We start from the raw sequence: 24225 nt of genomic DNA, 5'->3' as shown, positions 1-24225 counted from the left end.
GCAAAACATCACCTTTAACCATGTAACTATAGGTCTCCTCCAACTAAGAGTACACTTTGAACGTAAGCTTATACGTGAATGATAATTTATGACGATCTCACGTGATCGACACACATTCAAAGGGGACAGTTAGAAGTGGAAGGAGTGCTTAATCGTGTCATTAATTCCTAATCAATGACACCACTACTTTAGGCATATCATAATTTCTCATCTAAAATCAATGGCCTATAGGACTCATGCACCATTACTTGTATCGTGCATAAACTTTGTTTTTTAAGCTTTGAGTGAAACGTGTCATAACATAATTCTGTAATTCCATCAGCAGTGATCGATATAATAAAGAAGAAAGATATATCACCGTATTGAACGCTTAGAACCTAACGGGGGGGGGGGGGTATTATAGCATGATACTCGGTTCTTTACTGCCCAGATGCCAACAACACCCATCACCCACGGCTACGCATAGAGAAACAGCCATGGCGAAAATAAAACTTTGCTTTCTCGTAGGCAGAATGACACAGAACCCCGTCAAACACACTTTTATTGGCAGGGATGGGCATGAAAAAGTGTATTACTAATACTAAACAGCGTATGCATTCCATTCATGTGGCGCGAGATACCTCTATAGCAACATAAAGCCTGTCTTCAACTCCGTTGGTCGAACAATGGCAACCTGAAATTTCAAAGAGATGAGCGAGACGCTATATACACCTGGCCCAGAGTTAATTTATTCAGTTCTCATTCCTACTTTAAGTTGGGTTATGCTATTGTAATCATTCCCATCTGCAGTATAACAAAACCAAAGTGAGGGAAAAGGGGAGAGAAAAACGAGAGGTGGCAAAAGGAAAACTGCATGCACAACTGCAATCCATGTCATTGCGTGTGACAGGTGAAGCAAATGTATTAGTTGTTATAGCAGTGGTTTATGAGCATAAACTGGCAAATAGACAGACAATGTCAAATATAAAAACCATCAATTTAATGTCAGAGAAGATGGTAAACAAGATGCATTGAAACTGTAACTAAATCGCTGCTCTTCTACTCGATCACGGAACGTCTAACTCTATATTCAACAAAAAACAAATGTTAGGGGAAAGAAACAAATTTAGATAACATTCTTAAATTAAAAACAAGAAAAAAAAATGTCCACGTCAGGATTAAAAAAAAAAAAACGCCGCACGAACATGCATTATATTCTAGATGGGAACACGGTCTTGATGCAAAGGTCCAATGATTGTCTCATTACTTTAAAAGCAATCTATGGTTCCCTTACCATCACCAGTACCACACCACAATGACGTCTCTAAAATCAATGGTAGCACATTTATCATTGCATCATGCATTAACTCCCTTTGCCTAAACTACCAGTGGAACGTGTCATATTATATTGCGTATTTCGATCAGTAGTGATTGACTTTAAAGAAGAAAGATGATGCAAAAAATTGAACGCTTACCACATTGCTTATAGGGCTATTCCAGTTTGGTACTGATCTGTTCTATTCTCCCAGATGCCAGCAACATAATATCACCTATGGCTAACTAGTGAAACAGCCATGACGAAAATAAACGACAGAGAACCCCGTCATAATCACTACACTTGGAAAGGTGTTGCCCGAAATTCCTCATTATGAAGCAATATCAAGTCACTTCCTTCCCTGCCTGTCTTTAACTCCGTTATTTGGTCAAACAATAACCTGGAATTCCAAAGAGATAAGCGAGACGCCATGCACCTGGACTAGAGTTAATTAATTCAGTTCCCATTCATGTTAGTTATGTAAACGAACACGTTCCTAAATATCCTGCTACAGTATAACAAGAACAAATGAAGAGAAAAGGAAAGAGAAAACGAATCGTGGCAAGCGGGACACTGTAACAAGGGGCAATTTACAACATTAAGTGTGACAAAATTATTGAAGCAAACCCAATCTCCAAACTCCAATACAAAGCAAGGGAAATAGAGCAGCCGTGTTCACGGGTTACGTACACTTGATAAAATAATACGATAAATGACATCGGAGTAAAGCTGAACTGCCGAAAAAAAAAGAGAGAAAAAAAAAGAAGAAAGAACGGATAAAAGTCCTGCGGGGGTCGAACCTCTCGCCTTCCGGTATGGCGTTATGAAGAACCAGCGCGCTAACAGATTATGCCACATTGCTGTCCTGAAGATCGAGTGCAAAACTTAAATGTAAATACTATTGTGACAGTGTCGACTTGTGATGGCGCTATTCAATTTCTCACAAGTGGCAGCGTGGATTCGATCAATATACAGTTGCAAAGAAAAATTGGGAATCGTTCCGTACAGATTGCATTCTCATTTTCAGTTTTAAATTGCAAAATTGTCAACCTGATGAGGAGATTTGAAAACATAAAATGCATGATTACTAAAGCTTATTGTCTAAACTACAACATATTTATGTTTCAGAGGAAATGGAGCAAAATCAGATGAGGTAAAGGTGCTTAAACGTTGTCAAGTCAATGCATGGTTTAAAAAAAAAATCACCTCCCATAGACATAACACGTAAACTTGTCTGATTTTGAGTCTTTACCTTTAATCACAATTTCTAGTGTGATGACGTCATCATATTTCAAAACCATCACATGGACTTGAAAGGCAAATGTTCAAACTGCAACATATCTGAATTTGGGATAATATTGAGCTTAAACAACAGAGATACGAGCAAATGAATGTCAGAAACAGTACCTCAAAAAAATCAATTCCACTTTTTTCATCTAAAATGACGATATGATGACGTCATCGCGTTTTCCTGGCAATATTGATACCAGGAATGTTATTTACAATTCATATACTTTTGTAATATGCAATAGAAATATAGGGTCAACGGACGATTTAAAGAGCCATGGCGAAATAAACAAAGACATGTTTTTTCACTATATTTGCAGAAAGACGCGCACGTGGAATTTCAACTTTGACGCCAGTGCATTCCTTTGTTATAGGTCGAAATCGATCGGAAATCAATGGATATTGTTACTCAAAGTATCAGGAATCCAAATCAGTCAAAAAAATTGCATTTTCATGTTGCTTACGGGCTCTGCGCGCGGAATTGCGCGGACGGACGCGCACGCGAGAAAATGTTTGAAACGCTTAAAATTGTCTGAAACTTCGAGATTTCCCATTGGGAAGTCGTTTTGAGCCTTTTAAAATTTTGACGCGCGCTTACGCGCGCGTAATGATGACCTGTGTAACTAGCGTTAAAAAGTAAGATAGAGCGTGACCTGAACTTCATGTCCACCGAAAATGATACAGAAATGACATCTAGTTATGAAGTTATGATCGATCATGTGACAAGGTCCGAAAATCACAAAATGGCGCCTAGATGACGTCATAGATATGTTACTGTCATGAAAACCTTATTGTGGCTAGATTTTGTCATGAGACATGTTGACTGAAAATGTCATGTTATTTCGTTATGTCATTCTTGAGATATTGACGACACAAAATTGTCCAGAAAGAAAGAAGAATAAAAAAAAATAAAGAGAGATTTTGACAATCACAATAGGTGATACGCTGATAGCGTATCACCTAATAATGAACTTAGTGATATATAACACAACATAACATAAACACACGAATCTCTCTCATACATACACTGTATTCTATATGTATGCTTTCATAACCTGTCAACCATGCTGAGTATACCCTGCATAATTTTTTTGACAACAGGCAATGACTGCGCATTGAAGCTTGATAATGAAAAGAGTTCTTAAAGGTATTAGCCCACATTTGTAAACCTGCAGCAATTGGTCTCATAGTTAGCATGGAGTTTGGGTATGATTGCAGTAACACCTGTGCAAAATTTCGTTCCAATTAGTCCATTACTTTCATAAAAATAAATGAAAATGCACCGTATGCATACGTATCACGCTCGCTAACTCCGGTCCACGTACGTACTACATGCATGCGATACATGTGTAAGTTACATGTACGTAGCTAGCCCGCGCTCGTAATTCGATTTTGGGTCGGGTTGACCCGGTTTGAAAATTGATTTTAAAACGATGATTTTCTCTCTTTTATCGAATGGTGTAGACAAAGAGCAACAGGTGAGGTATGTTACTGTTATAACTTGTACTTGAAGTCATACTGGACCTATTTTATGCAGTTTTGATTTTCGTGGGTTTGCAAATGTGGGTTAATACCTTTAAAATAATCTGTTTCGGGGGCATTTATGAATAAGGGACAATTAACGGCATATCGTGTATGAAATGGTGTGTGTGTTACGGCAATTAATTGTCTGAGATGACGTGGGCTCATCCCATTGATTATCTTATACAAATATTATGCAAGTCTGATACTGAACTCGTTGATGTATTGATTGCCATTGTAAATTGGAGAGCATGTGCTTATGTGGTGTTAGTATACTGGCTTTCAGAACAATTCTTGCATACCGATTTTGTAATTTTTGGAGTTTATCCAGATGACAATGTGCACTTCTACCCCAAACAACAATACAATAATCTATTTGTGGCAATATCAAACTATTGTATAACAAATGCATTATACTTTCGGGCAAATAATGCTTAATTTTACGAATACATCCAATTATCCGAGAAATCTTCCTAAATACTGCATTGATATGCTTATCCCATCTGAGATTACTATCAATAATCACACCTAAATATTTGAATGAATCAACACGTTCAATATTATACAACCTTTATACACAATATGCAACTTATTCTTCTTTATCCTCCCTTTCGATCCAAATAACGTAACTTCGGGGTTTTTTTATATTCATAACAAGACAATTCATCTCCAACCATTGACCGATTAAATTCATTTTATCTTGCAAAAGTTGACTTAGTTCCTGTACATTTTTCGAACGAACAAACACTGCAGTATCATCTGCATACAAACACATTTTTGAATCATTTTCTGAATCAGCTGTACAAATGTCATTTACAAATAGCGTGAAAAATAATGGACCTAACAGGGAGCCTTGAGGTATCCCAATAGAAACTTTTCTAAACACAGACTGGAACCCATTAAAACAAACACACTGTTCTCTATTTCGGAAATAATTAACACACCACTCTAATTCTTTACCAACAATACCATACCTACTCAATTTTTCAAACAATATAGTATGATTCACTGTATCAAAAACACGTTTTAAATCCAGAAATATCGCCCCAATAGCATAACTTTGATCAATACACCTTAACATAATTCATTCAAATCAAGCAGAACTGTACTTGTTGAATGCAGTGGACGAAATCACGATTGACAATCGCTTAACAAATCAAAATCATTCAAATGGCGATATAATTGACCATGAACTAATTTTTCCAATGTTTTCATTATGACTGACACCACAGATATAGGTCGGTAATTTTCTGGTTTTGTCTTTTCACCTGATTTATGTACTGGTGTGACTCTTGTCTGCTTCCATTCAGCGGGTATTATACCTGTTTCAATGGATGCATTAAACAAATGAGTAAGAGGCTGTGTGATAAATGGGATGCCCTCTTTTAACAGCCGAGGGTGAATGTCGTCTAATCCAGGTGCCTTGTGAATAGACACATTATCTAGGGCTTTGGCCACTTCTGCCTCTGTTATTTGAGCAAACATAAACTTACTGTCAGTTGTTGTTGTTGCTGTTTTATTTCCGTACTTAAAAAAAAAAATCAACACATTTCATACATAAAGGTCAGTAAAGAAAAAAATACATACGGAGGGTAGTCCATTTTCAGTAGTGACAATGACAGTCACTTCTGGTCAGTAGTGACAATGACAGTCACTTCTGGTCTTCCATGGTGCCCTGTACACAAAGATTTCATACAATCAGGGACTGATGATAGAATAAAATATACACAAACACAAATAGAACGGTACATACATTACTACATTGTAACTACATATATACTATATCATCACACATTGTTCAAAGGTTTGAAGCACAAAAAAGATCAAAATTAATAGAAAGGATTTCGGTTTTAACTAAATTGAACTTAAAAACGGGTAAAGAGGAAATTTGACGCAAACCATTGGGTAAGTTGTTATACGCTGATGCACCTCTGTATGAAAAAGATCTCTTACAATAATTGGTTTTTGGCCGAGGTAACTGTAAATCGTTTTGATTACGGAGGGAGTATGGTGATGTCTTGTACTTAAAAATATCTTGCATATATTCGGGGCCATGTTATTCATAATCTTATACATAAATGAAAGCAGATTAATTTTTTGTCTATTGATTACTGTATTCCACCCTAAGCTATAATGAACATCACTGGTAGTAATATGGGAATAAGGGTTAACTTTTAAAATCAATCTCCCGGCTCTATTTTGCATCTTCTGAAGTTGGGAAAGAGAGTTACCGTTGGCGGATTGCCACACTACATCACCATAATCAAAATGAGGTAACACAATATAGTGGGGTGGCTTAGTGAAATTATCGTGACACGGCGGACAAAAGCATGATTTTTTCACCAAAGGTACTTCATGATGTACCTTCTCAAAAAATAGGGTGCTCCAAGAAAATTGATGCTGGGAAGGAGGTCAGAGGTCAAAGGTCAATGACCTTTATTTGTGAAACAGGTTTTTGGCTATTTCTCAGGTCAGGAATATCAAATCTGGATAAAACTTGGCAGGAAGAATATTGAGAACAAGTAAAATATTTTGATTGAATTTGGAGTGAATTTTCCAAAGGTCAAAGGTCAAAGGTCAATGAACTTTTTCTAAAAATCATGTTTTTGTTTATTTCTCCAGGTAGGAAGATTCAATTTTCACAAAATTTGATATGAATGTTGTATAGAAGGTACTAAGAGTATAAACCAGGGGTCAAATATAATTGTTGATTTGTGCGTTGCCATGGCAACCCAAAACTAGGGTTTTTAATTGAAGTTAGTTACAGGAGGCTATTTTCCAGTTTGGAAGAGATTCCATTTGAATAGGTACAACTGATCGACGGGATGTATACAGGTTTGAAATACTTTTCATTAGTGTTAAGTGGTATGTTGCCATGGCAACTACATATATAGATTTTGGTTAAACTTAAAGGAGACGTCAGAACTTATGAATTTGAAGAGATTTCCATCAGGGTTGGTATAATTGATCAACAAAAAAGTCGCCAGACAAAGATTTGTCACCTTTATAGCATGTGGGTTGAGTGAATGCAGCAACAATAGTAGAACACATCAGTGAGAGTTTGAGGAAAATTGGACAATCCGTTCTAAAGTTATGAATTTTTGAAGTTTCTGCTCATGCAGTCGAGGCTGGATGAGAAGACTACTATACCTTGTAATGTCACATGTGTACAATGATATAAAGAATGAATAAAGACAATTCAACATAAATTATTTTCGCTTACAAAAGGATACTCAACTTCTCTTTCAGAAGGCAGGGGGAATAATATTACCCTTGACATACGTCAGTAGCAAGTCAAAGAAACTATGTGAACTTTATTCAAAAAGTATGGTTTTGTGAAATTCTCATTTTATTTTCCTTAGAATGTGCGCATGTGACATCATGCACTGTGGTAGTCTTTTCATCCCGCCGCGACTGTGCAGATACCTTAAAAATCATAACTTTTGAACGGATTGTACGATTTTTCCAAGCTTTCTGTGATGTGTCCTACTAATATTGTTGTATTCACTGAATCCATGTGTGCATGAAGGTGGACTTGTCCTCAAAAGAGCAGACTGTAAGCTTTAAAATGATGTATCACACAATTCAAAGGGATTCCCCTAACCTATCTAAATAATAATACCGGTACTGGAAAGAAAGCACACACTCTGGATAAGTATGAACTGAGAAAAGAGGCTGCATTGTCTATTTTAGCGTTTAATCTTTACCAAGCTGTCTCATGTCAATATGTTCGTCTTTTCTCCCCCCCCCCTCCAATTTTCATTTGAGTTTGTCATTATCAATTTTTGATGATAAGAACGATGCCACAAGGCATTGTTTCTTAAAAATGCTTCACCTGCTCCTTCAGGTCCAAAATCTACATCAATATATATAATTTTCCTGATCTCCTCAACATTTTCCCAAAATAAAGCATACACCTTTTATGCATTGAGTCCTCCTTTTTGTGGATAATTAAAGGCAAAACCCCAAAATTAGTGCTTGAAAATTATTCTTAAGTGTGAGTTACGGATAGAAAGAACCTCTGTAAAAATGAATCTGTATAATCAATGTTAAGTATTGTCAATAACACAAAATGTGAACAATATTTCTATGATAACATGTTTCCAGACTAAACCGTCCGCATTTATGCTTTAATGAGAAAAATACTGATATCTCTTTATATGTTTTCTTTGATTGCAAAAACTGTATATGGTAGGATGTCTTGTGATACAACAGGGGGGGGGGCATTTCATGAAGCAGTTTGGTCAAATATTTTTCTGACAAACTGTTACAAACTACAGAAATCCTTGCATCTGATTGGCAGAGAGCAAATTTGTCCGACAACTTGTCAGACAAAATGCTTCATGAAATGCCCCCAGACCTACACATATTATGCATAAAATGTGATATCCTGAACATTTTTTTCAAGTCACTCTCCCAAAAGTGTATATATAGGACCTTTAAGTTTTTCTTGTGTTTGTTCCTGGCAGATTACTAGTACACAAATGCTCCAATCCATGATGACCTAACGGAAATTAAGGAAATTAAAATGAATATACAGCTGTACTGAAAACCAAAACTACAGATACTAATAACTTACTTCATTCTTCTCTCCCCACCCCACCCCTTCTTTTTGGTTTCTTGATATACTAGTAGATCTAGCTAACTTTGATAATTGTCATTATGTAACATCATCTTCAATTGACAAGGCGATAAAACTTAACAATCATTTCATTATGCTGCTGGACTAATGGGGTCAGTTGAACTATATTGTTTTTAATGTACTATACTTTTTCCTCCTGTCAATCACATGTATTTTGGGTGGAATGTATTTTGACATAAAGCATCATAGAATCAACCGCCTTTGGGGTCGGGAAATTTGTCATATTGTATTGTGATTTAGATTCTGCTCTATGCCGATTTTGTTTTATTTCTATCAACTTTTTAAACTCCCCCATAGACTTTGTTCACCAGCCAACTACATCCCACCCTCTTTGGATAATGTGAACCAATCAAACATTGCTTTTACTTTTTAATAACATGTCTATACATAGCTATCAGACCAAAAATATTCAAACCGCTTTAAGTCTTTATGAGTGAAATTACAAATATCAATATATTTTTAAGAATATTCAAATTGTCTAAATTCAACTTCATCTATGAAAACAAACTTTTAACCTTTTTAAACATTTGAATGACCCCCATAAGAAATAAGAAACATATAGAGAGGGGAAGTGCGGACTATAAAAATTGCTTACGGGAACCAGGTAATCCCTGCGCTAAACCTATGGAATTCACACAATCTTGGAGGAAACAGGTTAAATTTGTTAGGAAATATGTAGGGTAATACCCAAAACCTTAAGTTCTCAATGGAATATGCAGCTCTTCTACTGGTAAACTAGTAGTTCTGGGAGAAAAAATGAGCTGTGACATAGTCCTACACCTGGCTAAGTCATTGCCCAAGATTTAAAGTATCTGAGCCAGAGTCACATGTCACTCTTTGCCATTTCTCTACAGGAGGTAGACAGTACTAAAAAAAATCCTTTACCAGAAATTATATCAAATTATTTAATGAAAAGGTGCTTAAGAAAACTGGACTATTCCAACACACCTCCCTCAGGTCTGCAACACAGACTAACCACCTGCTACCATAGGAACACCAGTAAATATGGTGTATTATTGGTAACATGCACATAATATGTCGAATTATGGGTCTGAATTTTAAGACTAGCAACCATGTACATTGCATTGCATTGTACAGAAACCTGGCGAATGCCCTGTGTATAGTCTTTGAATTCAGACATTATTGTTATGTACAAATTAAGGGCATTTTCTCATTTTTTCTGTTAGCGGATTTCTTGGAGCACCCCCTAATTTTGATCCTCATATATATACAAATGTCTGAGGAAAAAATGACACTTTTGTCCGGCGTGTCACGATTATCAGTATATTTGTCACTAAGCCACCCCACTAATAGAATTATATATCAGTTTCAATTCAGTCATATTAACAAACTGTCTCAAACGACCCATATAACTAATCATTTTACTTAACTTGTTGCATAGTTGTTCAATGTGAACATCCCATAATAACTTGTTGTCTACAAAGATTCCCAGATATTTAAAACTATTCACCTGAAGTAATTGTTTACCCCTAAGTTTAACATGCAAATACTCTTGCTTTTTTAACATATTATTTGCACCAAGTAACATACAAACAGTTTTATCAAAATTGATTTTTAAATTGTTATCAGCCATCCATGATTCCATACATACAAACTCTTTTTGCAAAACATTTTCTACAAATTTCGGGTTTTTATGTGAGTAATAAATAACCGTGTCATCGGCATATAAATGGGCCCTGCAGTCAGAAAAAAACCGAATTGATATCATTGATAAATATACTAAACAACAATGGTCGTAACAAAGATCCTTGTGGCACTCCGCTAGTTAATAATCTTTCATCCGAAAGGGTATTATTGATTGACGTCCTTATTCTTCGGTTCGAGAGATAAATCTCGAACCACTCAAGTTCTATGCCATTAACCCCCATGTTTTCCAGTTGAGATAGAAGGATCATGTGATCAACCATATCAAAAGCTTTTTGCAAATCAACAAAGATGGCGCCAACGTATTCACCCTTATCAATAGAGCGGTGCCAGTCGTCCGTGACGGTAGCAAGTGCAGTAATAGTAGAGTGCTTGGGACGGAATCCTGACTGGTTTTTGCTAAGCAAAGAGTGCAAGTTTAGATAATCAAGTAACTGTTTTTGAACAACTCTCTCCATGACTTTAGAAGCACAGGACAATAATGAAATGGGTCTGTAATTACTACAATCCAGCTTATCCCCTTTTTTATATATCGGTACAATTTTAGCTATTTTCCATTTATCAGGCACTATCCCTTCAACTAAGGATTTATTTATAATGTAAGTGAACGGCTCTAATATTTCTGAAATTGACTCTTTCAATATATACATAGAAATTTCATCTAATCCAAACGACTTCTTTGCTTCCATTAACCTCACATACTTCAGAACATCTAACTGAGATACAAAACAAAAATTAAATTGTTTATCAGACCTTTCCCGATTATGCGACTTTTGAAAAAAACAATTCAGTGAACTTAGGGGGGTTATTAGAGCCTGTATTTGACTTCGGTATCTCGAGTCTCGGGTCTTGAGTATTGCTCGTGTTCCTCTTCGACGTCTCTGCTTTTTTGCAGCTCTTCTTCAAGACGCTTGATATTGGATTGCAGAGCATCCATTTCCTCTCCTTTTGATTCAAGGTCGTGGTTTATGGCTTCGTAGACGTTCTGTGATACGCGTTCCATGGTGGCGTCCGTGATCAGCTCCACCAACTTGTTGATGAATGACTCTGCAGAGATTATCTCTTTTATTTGTCCCTGTAGTTGAATGGAGTTGGACTGATCAAGGTGAATGGCGGGTCTCCGATGAGCATTGTCCTTGCTTTCGGTTGGTTTAGCAGCTGAAGCGTTACCCCCTGCTCTGACTCTGTACAAGGTAACTCTCCACCGGTCTCTTCCCCGTAGCTAGCCATCGGGGAGTTGCCTTCAGCTACATCGATGGTTGTCAGTTTTTCGTCACCTTTTTTGTCACCCAGTAGTTTCCTCCTAGATCTCCTCATCACTTCCAAAGTTTCATAAGATTGTCCTGGAAGTATTCTGCTATAACTTCATGTGAGTGAGGTTTCTCAAAGATAGCAAAAACGAGAGATTTAGGTGCAAATACCGGAGCTGTCGCTGAGAATGTCCGTCAAGGTCGAAGGCCTTCTCAAATTCCCAATGAATGATGAATACAGGGAACTCAAAGGGTATGAGCAGTGGATGAACGAAGAAATCTAGTTGATTAGTACTTATGGAATAGTTCCTGAAGGTAGCTGGGTGCTGTTCCATGTAAAGAACGGAAAACCAGGATCAAAATCTTGTAGATAATTCTCTTGTCAACTGGAAGCCAGTGTAACTTATGGATGACGTGAGAGATGTGTGAAGTTTCTTCGTTAGAGTTACCAGTCTAGCAGCAGAGTTCTGGAGCAGCTGGAGGCGATGTACTTGGTGCTCTGGCAGGTTTATCAGGATCCCATTTGCAAAGTCAAGACGAGAAGATATAAGAGGGTGAACTTAGCATTCAGTTGTCTTAGGAGAGAGATACTTTGCGAATGTGCGGTAAATTTCGCAACTAATGTGTTTGTTTAATGGGGAAAGACTGTACAGAATGTTACATTACGCGATGATAACGTTTTCCTCTTTCAATACAGGTTATGTCAGCAAGACGTTGCTTGGTGGATTGACTTTGAGACAACTGATAATCGCCGGTGGTTTGGTAGGCTCTACTTGTCTCATTACATCCGCTTTCGCTCAGACAGGCAGCCAATTCGTTCTTTGTTTATTTGCATCAGGTATGTAAGTTCAAGTTAAGGGAAACACAAGCACAAGCTACCCTTTATTTATTTCATGACGTACAAGAATCCTTACAAATCGTTTACGATGTGATTTGCTGAATGCATCACAATAATTTCAATCTAATGGATTGATTTTGATTTTTCGAATGGAAGAAGATGTTCGTTTTTGGAAAATCATAGCTACAATACCTTATCTTTAAGTGATGATTTTGCAAGTGTTTTAATCGATTTCAAAGTTACGTGACAGGAACACAATAATTTTCTGCACACCTCAAATGAAACACCGGCATACTGTATGATATGTGAGATCCTTTCTCTCTCCCCATCCCCTCTCTCTCTACTGTTCTTTGAGACTACGTCTTGATAATGAATTTTGAATGAAAATGTTTTAGAGGAAATTGGATTCCTTACTTGAACTGTAACCAATCAGCATTTAGTCTAGTAGTACTGTTATCATCAGGAAAAAATGTTACATCTTAGTCACCCGCATACAGACTTTAAAATAGATCATGCTTCAACGTTGCCAGACATGTAACCGTTAAATGTATGCCTTCACGCTTTGATATACGGGTTTTTCGCTTTGATTTACAAGGTGTTGGATACAGCTGTGTTTACTCACCTACCATGGCTGCCCTCTTCGTTTACTTTCCCGACATGTTTGATATTGCATCTGGTCTGGTGTACACCAGCGCCGGAGTGGGGATAATGGTACTGCCCATTGTGGCGGAGTACCTGGGGAAGATTTACGGATGGCGAGGCGCTCTTCTCATTCTCGGAGGACTCAGTCTATTTTCGGTCGTATGTGGCGCCCTCCTCCGCCCCTTTGAAAGGACTGAAGACTCGAGTAAACAAAAAGGACACAATGACAAGCATAAGGTGAGAGGAAAGGAAGGAAAATAATCAACTGAAATCCCTGTAGACATTAAGATTACTCTCTAAAAAAAAATGAGTGAAAATTTTCACTCTCAAAGGACTGAATACAAAAAAGAGTGAATTTCGAGTGAAAATGTTCATTTTCACTCATTTTGGAGTGACCTCAGGGATCACTCGAAGATTTTGGAGTGATCCCTGACGTCACTCTAAAACGAGTGAAAATGAACATTTTCACTCAAAATTCACCCCAATTTCACTCAAATTTCACTCTTTTTTGTATTCACTCCTTTAAGAGTGAAAATTTTCACTCGATTTTTTTTAAAGAGAGTAATCAAATAGTAAATGCGACGTAGTATTCACTGATACTAATAATTATTGTCGATGACAACCACTTTCATCATGACTGTGATCGAACAAAAAATCTGATTTTATAATGAACGAAACCATCTGCTTAAGACTGCCACAATAATACTATTGAAACTGGAACCAAATCATTGGGCTTTATGCTGACATTATCACAGTTACTCACTTCGTGAGTATTAGGTATCGCTATCATCAAACGATAAACATCACTTTGATAGACAGATTTGAATAATTGATTACATAATCAATGACACGTTGAATATTCACGTTACGGTAGTTTAATAGTGGTCATTATTTTTTCGTGATATTGAGCCATAATACATCTATATATCATTATATATATATATATATATATATATATATATATATATATATATGTGGGCCGTGACGCAAGAAAAGGGCCCTTAGGGCATTATATACCGAAAATGAGTTTTCACCTCCGTATTGTAGAAGAAACTCTGACGTATTTGGATATGCAAACCTTTGTCTGAAATTCCACTCCTAAATGCTCCAATTACGGCATTCAAAACAGCATGTTTTGTCCAAAATCCTGTCACTTTTTGATGCGTCTATGCATTTCCGCGTAGTTAGCTAGTTGATCTTTTTTTGCGCGTATTGATTTGTTAAACTTCCGCGCCGTTTTCAGGGCCCTGTTGCATAAAACCCTTATCGCTGGACTGACCGCTCCTTTCTAGCGGTAAGTCTTCAAATCAGCGGTAAATTTTATAATCTTTGATGCTGATTGGCTGTGACGCCTAATTTTGACGGTAGTTACCATTGAAATTCAATGGTAAGTTTTATGCAACGGGCCCCTGGCGTTTGCGCGCAGCGGCGCTAAGGGCCCTTTTCTCGCGTCACGGCCCATATATATATATAATATTTTAGGAGTAGAATTTCTTTTTTTTTTCGTTTGTTACAGTGATGGCCTATTTTCATGAAATTAGTAATCCAGTGTTAATGAACATGTCTTCTGCTTCTACCGCTTTTTTTCACCCATACAGTGTTTTCGCTTTCCTTTTTTTAAAAAAAACCCCAAAGTTTCCATCTGAAAAAAAAAAATCATACAAAGGTTATCACATTGTGATTATGATACCAATGCGTCCATACACAAAAAACATTAAAAAACAACAAAGATTTTGCTTACCATTTTCAGTGTCTCGAGTCTCTTTGATTTGAATTATTGGTCCTGCATTATGGTTGTAGGAACTACATGCACGTACATGTTCATGTGTTCACACATTATATGTAAGCATTTTTCGGTTGTTTACAAAGTAGTTTTGTCTCCGCTGCCTTTAAAATATGTAACAAAAAGTTATTAGCGATAAAAATGAGTAATATAGAAATAATTCAGGAGGGTTACAACTTAAGCGTAGCTTGATTTGCTTGCAGCCGTTTATACATGATAGAACAAATAGAATGGGGTATGACTTGCAATTCAGAGATAGGATAGAAGAAAGGGGGGAAAAGGAAAGGAGGGATATGATTGTGTTCACTTAGGTGTACACAAAGTTATATCAACTGCATGGATCACTGATCAGCAAAGTATGACAAAATATTTTCTCATCGAGGTACAGATGAGAAGCTTCGTATGCCAGGTCATGGTCTATCTCCCATTTGTTAGTTAGCTCCAAACACTGTATAGTACGACTTTTGCTCCGCTTCTTTGAACTCTTTCCTTTTTGGGTATCCACCCCCCCCCCTTAATTTTGTTTCCATATTGAATTCCCCTGTGTTGTCCTCCTTGGTAAAGTGACACTGAAAATACTTTATCATACATTATCAAATTTATTTTTAATGTATATGTATTCCGTTCCTTCAGCTGAAAATAAAGAAGAAATAAGAAGAAATAAAGAAGAAATCATAGTGCCCAGACAGGTTTGCCAGAGGCCATTATCTAAGTCACGCGAATTGCTTGTCGATAATGGTCTCGTCCACCTGTATACTTCAGGATACCATGATATGTATACGCATACATTGTACTATACACGTAATTATCTATATTATGAGTACTCCTGTCTATTTTTTATGTTCTTTTTTTAAAGAAACTTTTCGATTTTTTAAAAACTTTTTCATGACATTATTTGTTCAAGTGGAGAAATAAAACAAACTGAACAAACAATTCTGTTAAAAGGGCACAAATTAGTTTATTTACCACTTGCGGGGTTTCATCGGCTGACAAGCAAAAAAAAAGCGAGATACAATAGGGTGACAAGGAAAGTTTCTTAAAAAAAAAAACAAATATAGAGGGGACCATTTTTTCAGTGTTTTTCTTTCCATTTCTTTTATATGAAAAAAAGAAACAAAATTAGAAGGGGTGCCGGTACGCCCCCTCCTCGATCCGTCACTGGTAGCTCATGGTTAGGTTGTGTGGATATAGTTTGCCATTGTCACTATCATGACTACAATAGAAAATCCAAGTTCGTGAGTAGCTCTGAAAATTGGAAATAAGTACGGAATGAAAAAAAAAAAAACAAGAGGAAGCAATAGCATGATATCGACGTTTCCCCCATGGCCCCTTTATCTAAAGCCTACCTTTTGTCCACCATTGAATAGTTTGATTCCGAGAATCTCACACTGAGTGGCAGGATTATTGACGTAGTTCACAATCTTGCCTTTAAAAGAAACAAAACAAAACAAAACAAAACTGTTATATATCCCGGAGATGACTATTGTATTTATCACTGTGAGGAATCCTTTTTAACCTTGTTTTTTGGTTCTCAATAGAATCTGAGTATCACATATAGGGCTTTACATTTTACAACTTAACTTTTCTACCATTTTTTTAAACTCTGGCTTTGAATGGATGTTGTCACCTTTCTGACCCCTATTTACCAGAGCGTTCCTTCAAAATTTGGTCATAATTGTATGGTTGGTTCATACAGCATGTACTGCACGGTCTATTGCTCTGGTATTTGCAATGTCAAACGATGGTGCTCAATAGAGCATCGTCAAAAAAGGTGATTTGTATTTTGGGGTCTATTTTCCAAGTGAGAAGGTGGCTGGCTAGCCATTACTGCACTACCTGTCTCTGCATGGGGTCCAGTCGGATGTGAAGGCGGGACAACTTCACCGGGTGGTACACCTTGCTCTTCACGATGAATGAATGAAGAGGGATCTTGTATGTGTATGAGTTTTGACTCTCTCACACGTGGGACCTTCACTTTGTGTCCAACCCGAGGGACAGAGTGTTTTTGTGTGTGACCGTTTATTAGTGGCAAGGCTCATCACCAATATGCCCAAAAAATGAACAGTGCTTGAAAGGAACCTTTAAGATGATGTGGGGCAGTTTTTTTTTAATAGGAAATAAACAGTCTAGTGGACCTATTAACTCCATAAAGAAGCAAATAAAACAGTGCCATATTCATATTCGGGGCAACTGGATATCAGTCATATTCAAGTAATGTATTAAACAAAACAACTACATATTGAATCAAGTATAGAGTAATCAGAAATCATATAACATAAAACTCAAAGCGTTACATTCTCCGAAAATACAGTTATGAATATGAACTTACCATTGCATTAAAGGTCATGTTCACCTTTGGAAGCAGTGGTTTTAAAAAATTTCAAGATATCACATTGAGGCATGGTCGGTTGTATCACAGAACATCCTACCATATAGATCTTTTGCAATTAAGCCTGAAATAAAAGGAGATATTATACCATTTTCTCACCAAACCATAACTGCAGACGGTTTAGTCTTGGAAACATTTTTGTTTATAACTATTGTTTACTTTTTGTATATTTAACAATGCTTGACATCGATTATACTGGTTCGAATTTTTTGATTGGCTGTTTCTACCCCTAACTCACATGCTAAAAGTATTTTGAAGCACTAATGCTGGATTTTTGTTTCATCTGCAAATGGTAAATTATGCCTTAAATGAACATATTTTCCAAAAAAAAAACTTTCCTGAAATAATCGGTTTAAACGTCATTAAAATCTACGATTCATAATCACAGTTTCATTTCATTTCATTTATTTATTACAACACGGCACATGATTCAGCCAGACGGCTGTTCTTCCTCATATCCGTGCATCATGAGGTAAAAATGACATACTTCTTTTAAAACATATACACATGTACATGAAACATATATAAAAATACAATTAGATGAAACAAATCAGAACAAAAGTGTAAAAAAAGAAAGAAAGAAGAAAATATTTACATAAAAATATCCTGTTCACCTTTGGAAGCAGTGATTTAAAAAAAAAAACATGCATTTTCGTCCTCTATCTTTTCAGCTTTTGCGTTGTGTTTTGTTGTGTTCATGTCGAGTGTTAATCTGCTCGATAATGTCGGTATTTTCGTAACTTTATCTGGGGCCATCTTTATAGTCAAGCTCTGCCTATGAAGATGATCCAATTTCCAATTTTCAATTTCATATGAGATTGTATATAATAGGCCCTATATATATCCTTGGTTGTATCATTACCTCATTTCTTTACAATTTTTCTCCATTTGTAATTAATGCTTGATATGCGTCATTACATGCTTTTCTTCAATGTCTCCTTACGGAAAAAATGGAGTCGCAAAGTTTGATATTACATGGACGTATATATATCAATGCATTTGTATATAATATATATAGCATATAATTAATATACACATACACTCGGTACTTTTGTTGAGTTTGAGTTGAGTCTTCATTGAGATTTTAATTATTGTACATCACTTTCTACCATACCCCAATTCTCCACAAGTGTTGCAACGCTCTCCTTGACAACGCAGCTCCAGGGCCACGCACTACGCGCATGACGAGCAGAGCATTGTTATGATGTTATGTTGTTATGATTCATGTTTGCAAAAACGTATCATTGTCTCAGCATGTGCACTACACTGACGAAGGCTTGAGGCTGGCTGAAAATTTTGTAATACAAATAAAAACCTTCTTGTTGGATCCATGGCGTATTTGAGACTCGTTCTTCTTATGATTATATATAATTATATATATATATATATATATATATATATATATATATATATATATATATATAAGTAACAAAGCTGCAACAAAGTTCATGCTGTATTCACCGACGGTTTATTTCTTCACACAAATTTTCGAGCGTCTCGCCGCCCTTTCTCAAGTGTTGATGAACATGCATGAACTTTGTTGCAGCTTTGTTACTTATCTTTTTATCTTGCCAACACGTGGACTACCTTATCAACATATATATATATATATATATATATATATATACATACATTATATATATCATAGGATCGTTAATTTTACAGAGTTTTCATATTGTTGGCATTTCACAGAAGATTACTCCTGCGTGCGCATCCAGCCGTTCTGGTGATCCAGGAAAATCCTTGTCCCAAGCTTCAGACCAAGGGAATGGAATATGCAACTGTGGACAAGCCCTGCGCTCCGCCTGGTTTGAGTTTGTGAAAATGTTTTCGACAGTTCTTGGCGTGGAATTACACATGTCTTACCCGCTTTTTATCACGCTTGATATTACCGTGTTCCTGTACGGGATAGGGTATGCTACTTCCATGACCTTCATCATATCCAACGCCGTTTCAAAGGGCTTAACCCTAGAGAATGCTGTCCCATCAGCAGCCGCTCTGGGCGTTGGCAACATCGCTGGCCGATTCGTTGCGGGGTTCTTCTCTGAGCGTCGACTTCTTCCAAACAGCGTCACTACGTGTGTCTTATTCACGTGCAGTGCCACCGTCTTTTTCCTAAACCAAGCAGTTTATACCTTTTTCTGGCTCGTTGTGTTGGCTGCTGCTAGCGGATTTCTCCATGGGTTGAAACTGTTGAGGAACATTTAAAACCAGCGGGATTATACATATCATTCTCAGTCATTGGAATTGGAATGACGATTGGAGGATATCTGTGTGGTACGTACATTTTGTTGAATACTTCGTTTCTCTCTTGATCGGACTGTTCATTAGAAAATTCCTTGCTGTGTTATAAATTAAGATTGCATATCCCACCACTACGAACCAGTGACATTTAACTCCGTTCGCTTTCAAACCTTTGAAACAGCATTGTAGATCCGGAGTGAGATCTACTGCTAAATGTCAACGTGCATTGCTACTGAGTTTTAAAATCTCATATATAATTATGTATATATATATTATATACAATATATATATATATATATATATATATATATATATACATATATTCCATAGTTGATTAATATAGCAATGAATGTGCTGTCACAAAATTCATCAAAAAGTACTTTTTTTACTTATATTGCGCGGCCGAGCCTCGCAATTTTGTCCGTTTACACTGCTGGGCTCGGCCGCGCTTTTAATTCAAACATTTCAATATTTTGTCGTAGTGGCGCTCTGCTTGTAAACAAACGCAATTTGGTATTGTCTACTTTTCAGACCCTTTGCCAAATGAATTCCGTGTCGACGAAGTCGCCGTTCGGGCAAAGGCATTTGCCGAAGGAAAAATCCTTTGCAGGACAAAACCACCTTAAACTATACTAGTTTTCGACGTTGGGGGGGGGGGGGGGTTAATATCCTGAATAGCGAAAGATACAGGCAGAGGGTTTGGAAGCCAGACTAAAATTGGCCATGCATTTGGCCGCGCATATGGCCCAGTTTGCGTTTACACCAAGAGAAGGCCGGGCTCGGCCGCGGCTAGGCCGTAGCCGAGACCACCTCCAGAGCGAGGCCAAATGCGAGGCCAATTTTGGCCTCGCATTTGACCTTTTCCGCGTTTACACTGAAGCGGGGCTGGGCACGGCCGCGGCCGAGCCTCGCACTGTAAACGGGGTCTTACCCTGCATTCACAAATAAAAGAGCACTGTATCGAGGTAGCGAGCAGAATGTGTGTAATTTCAGTTACAGGACTGATCACCTGTATGCAAGTGATCACGCAGCTTAAATTGTAAAGTTATTGCTGCCCCATTACAGTCATCTTTTTCTTTTCCCCGCGTACACACCGTGAGTACGAATTACAATCATTGTAACATGATACTGTATCATATTCATTTTCATCTTAATGCAACTCATGTTTTCTTTTGCAGTCTTCACTAAAAAAAAAAAAAAAATGTAGTACACATACACACACACACACACACACACACACACACACACACTCATAATTACAGATTGCATTGTGTGTTTATCGTTTCGTTGATAGGATAGTTATTCCTAATGCCTGAATTTCCAAAATGGATGTGAACCGCAGAGATACATGAACTTGATTTTTTTGTTTCCATATTTAATTCTTGTGATTCGTTCTGTTTCCCTGCTGCCGCTGTCCAGGTGCATTGCTCCAAAGACATTCCTTCGAGTTTGCCTTCACGGTGATTGGTTTGCTGGAACTACTCGCAGGTGTGACTGTGGTGCTGCCACTCGTTATCAGGCGTATAATGTCACGTGACCAAAACCCCGAAAATGGATCGAAGTAACAGAAGAAGCAGAGTTTACATCAGTCATTGGAGATAGACATAATAGTTTTTAAGTCATTGAACAGACATTTTCACATCAAAACCCAACAACCCTTTTAGATGTAGTGAACAGAGAGTTAAAGTCAATTCAAATGTGGATTCAAGCAAACAAGTTGTCTCTTAATGTAAACAAAATTAATCATATGTTATTCAGTAATTCCGTCACTCATATTTTGCAAGGTGATATAAAAAATAATGGATAATGATAGTTTAATTCAAGTTGAATCGTCTAAATTTTTAGGTTTATATATTGACTACGATTTATAATAGAAATATCACATAGATTATTTATCTAAGATGCTTTCCAAAATTACTTGAAATAGTTGCATTTTTTTTTTCTTAAACATAATTTGAAAAATTTATATTTCGCGCTTATAAATTCACCCTATCTGAATTACGGTATACTTATCTGGGAGAATTGTACAAAATCGCAAATTTTCAAAATACAAAAACGGGTTATTCGTTCAGTCAATCTAGCTGGTTTTTATTCTCACACGAATTATTTCTTCTTTGAAAACAGACTCCTTAAGGTTTGCTGATTTGTTTCTTTACAACTTAGGCATATTTATGTATCAGTTTTCAGCCAACAACTTCCCCGACATATTTATGCATAAAATTATGTGTAAAAAAATACGAAGTTCATACATACCCCACAAGAAAAGAGACTAGTTTCACCTTCCACGTACTCGCACACTCTTTGCTAAAACAACAACAACAAACAAAACAATTGCTTTCACCGATGGGGACCCAAATTCTGGAATGGTCTTCTCGCAGATTTAGTCAAACGTTCTTCTCTGTTTATTTTTAAACAAAAACTCAAATTAATGTTACTTAAAGGGATGGTACAGTATTGGTAGAGATGAGAATTGAGCTTTTAAATTTTTGCGAGATACCAAGAAAACACTTATAAAATAGTACAGAGCATACCATGTTAAGAGGAATCAAAAGTTTATTTGATGAAGATCGGGTCTGGAATGACTGAAACATCCATAAACAAAGTAAAACAAAGCGATAGTAATAAAAGGTGGGTCCCACACTCTATTAGAATCGCTATGTTTTGGATATCTCAGCCATTTCCAAACCAATTTTCATCAAATAAACGTTGAATTCCTCTTGGAATTACATGCTCTTTCATATTTCATAAGAGGTTTATCATTATCTCACCAAATATGTTAGAAACCTGAAATTAGGTCTCAACCAAGACTATACGATCCCGAGTATAATAACGAGTATAATTTGCCTGATTAGAATTATGTAATCTGTTATTCATATTGTTTTCTTTCAATGCATGGTGGATCAATTTGAAGTATACGTTTGCTGTGCCTCTGGTTTCAGCTTTTATCGTGTTAATGCTCCCCGTATAATCACTACACTATAGTACTCATACTTTGAAGTCATCTGAGACACACAGGTCATGCTCGTATACCAGTGTATTTTATGCTATCTTTTATCAATCACTTATTCTCTTCCTTTTCTCTCTTTTTTCTTTTCTTTCTCTTTTCTTTTACTTCTTCTGCTCTTTGTACCTTGCTATTCTAGCTTTCAAAATAGTTTCGTTATTAGTACTTTGTGTCCTATCTCCATTGCAAAACGAATTTACATTGATACTTTTCTTTTCCTGGAACACGCGGTTACAAGCGTTGCTTTTGCGGTTCCTTCGTATTTCACATGTTATAGAGAATTGTCTTTTATGTACATATGCTGACACACTTTCTTGAAATGACCAACATTATATCATGTTATTGTATTTTGCTAATTGCTTGTTTGTATTTCTGTTTCTCTTCTTCTTTTTTGTCAAGAACATGACAAAAAAACACACACGCGGTTACAAGCTTCGCTTTTGCGGTTACTTCGTATTTCACATGTTATAGAGAATTGTCTTTTATGTACATATGCTGACACACTTTCTTGAAATGACCAACATTATATCATGTTATTGTATTTTGCTAATTGCTTGTTTGTATTTCTGTTTCTTTTCTTCTTCTTTTTTGTCAAGAACATGACAAAAAAAAAAACCACACGCGGTTACAAGCTTCGCTTTTGCGGTTACTTCGTATTTCACAGGTTATAGAGAATTGTCTTTTATGTACATATGCTGACACACTTTCTTGAAATGCCCAACTTTATATCATATTTTGTATCTTGCTAATTGATTGTTTGTATTTCTGTTTCTTTTTTTTTTCGTCAAGTACAAGTACAGAATGTACTGTAAAATGTGATAGTAAACAGCTGGAACTGTTCACTGTATCTTGAGTAAAAGACCATTGCAGTTTCCGTAATTCAATTCAATTCAATTCAATTCAATTCAATTCAGACAGGTAAATTATAGATGCCAAAACAAAAAGCAACAGAACAGCGTGAATGACAGAAGAAAAACAAGAAACAAACTCGCAGAGAAAGAGACAGATTTTCATGAGACGAAATTTTCATGATGCGCCTGGTCACGGAAAACAAAATCCTTAATGAAATAGAGTAATGCAAATTCTTCATGCCTTTAGCCTCTTAATGCATGGTTACTATCAATGATACTTTTATCTGTTTTAACATGGCGATCTATTTTTTCTTGAATCTTAAAGGCATTACTTACCATTTGTAAATTCATTAAAAAAATCCCAGCTTTGTAGTGCTTCATAATAGTTCTAAAGTGTGAGTTAGGGATAGAAGCAACCGATGCAAAAATGTTAATTAGTATATCAATTAGTTAAAAATCCCAATCTCCAAAATGTGAACAATGGTTATGATAGAATTGTTTCTAGAATAAACCCTCTATATTTACGGTTTAGTCAAAAAGATAGTGATATCTCCTTATATTTTACGCTTCATTACGAATTGTTTAAATGGTAGAATGTTTTGTGATACAACTGATCTACACATATTATGTATAAAAAGATGTCAAATATCAAATGTATCAAACACCGACTTTTTTTTTAATTACTATTAGTAATTAGTATCATATAATAATAATAATAATAATAAGGTCTTATTTACCCAGGGTAGCCTCTTCAGTGTTGCCACTGCTCTACCAGAGGGCCCTGCTATTATTATTACCCTAGCGTCACCAGGTAC

The 24225-nt window shown here is 36.5% G+C and overlaps 1 protein-coding gene across 1 annotated transcript; it reads left to right on the top strand.

Annotated features, from left to right (window-relative positions):
* The first annotated feature begins 13124 nt into the window (after positions 1 to 13124).
* Positions 13125 to 21092, top strand: LOC139722335 (monocarboxylate transporter 12-like). The gene is made up of 3 exons (XM_071633645.1): positions 13125 to 13376; positions 19004 to 19389; positions 20975 to 21092. Exons 1-3 carry the CDS (start codon positions 13125 to 13127, stop codon positions 21090 to 21092), a joined length of 756 nt encoding a protein of 251 aa, XP_071489746.1.
* Positions 21093 to 24225: the final 3133 nt, after the last annotated feature.

The sequence above is a fragment of the Diadema antillarum genome, unplaced genomic scaffold (genome assembly GCF_040938485.1).
Source record: "Diadema antillarum isolate AM-2024a unplaced genomic scaffold, OU_Dant_1.0 scf00000163, whole genome shotgun sequence".
NCBI lineage: Eukaryota > Metazoa > Echinodermata > Echinoidea > Diadematoida > Diadematidae > Diadema > Diadema antillarum.
Note: the sequence above shows the minus strand (reverse complement) of the source record. Positions and strands in the feature narration are given on the sequence as shown.

Bases quoted from the DNA above. Each gene is read 5' to 3' on its own strand.
- LOC139722335 (XM_071633645.1), top strand. From the start codon at position 13,125: ATGGCTGCCCTCTTCGTTTACTTTCCCGACATGTTTGATATTGCATCT. The intron at 13,377-19,003 runs GTGAGAGGAAAG...GGCATTTCACAG, and splicing joins GACACAATGACAAGCATAAG to AAGATTACTCCTGCGTGCGC. The intron at 19,390-20,974 runs GTGTGTCTTATT...GCCGCTGTCCAG, and splicing joins CTTCCAAACAGCGTCACTAC to GTGCATTGCTCCAAAGACAT.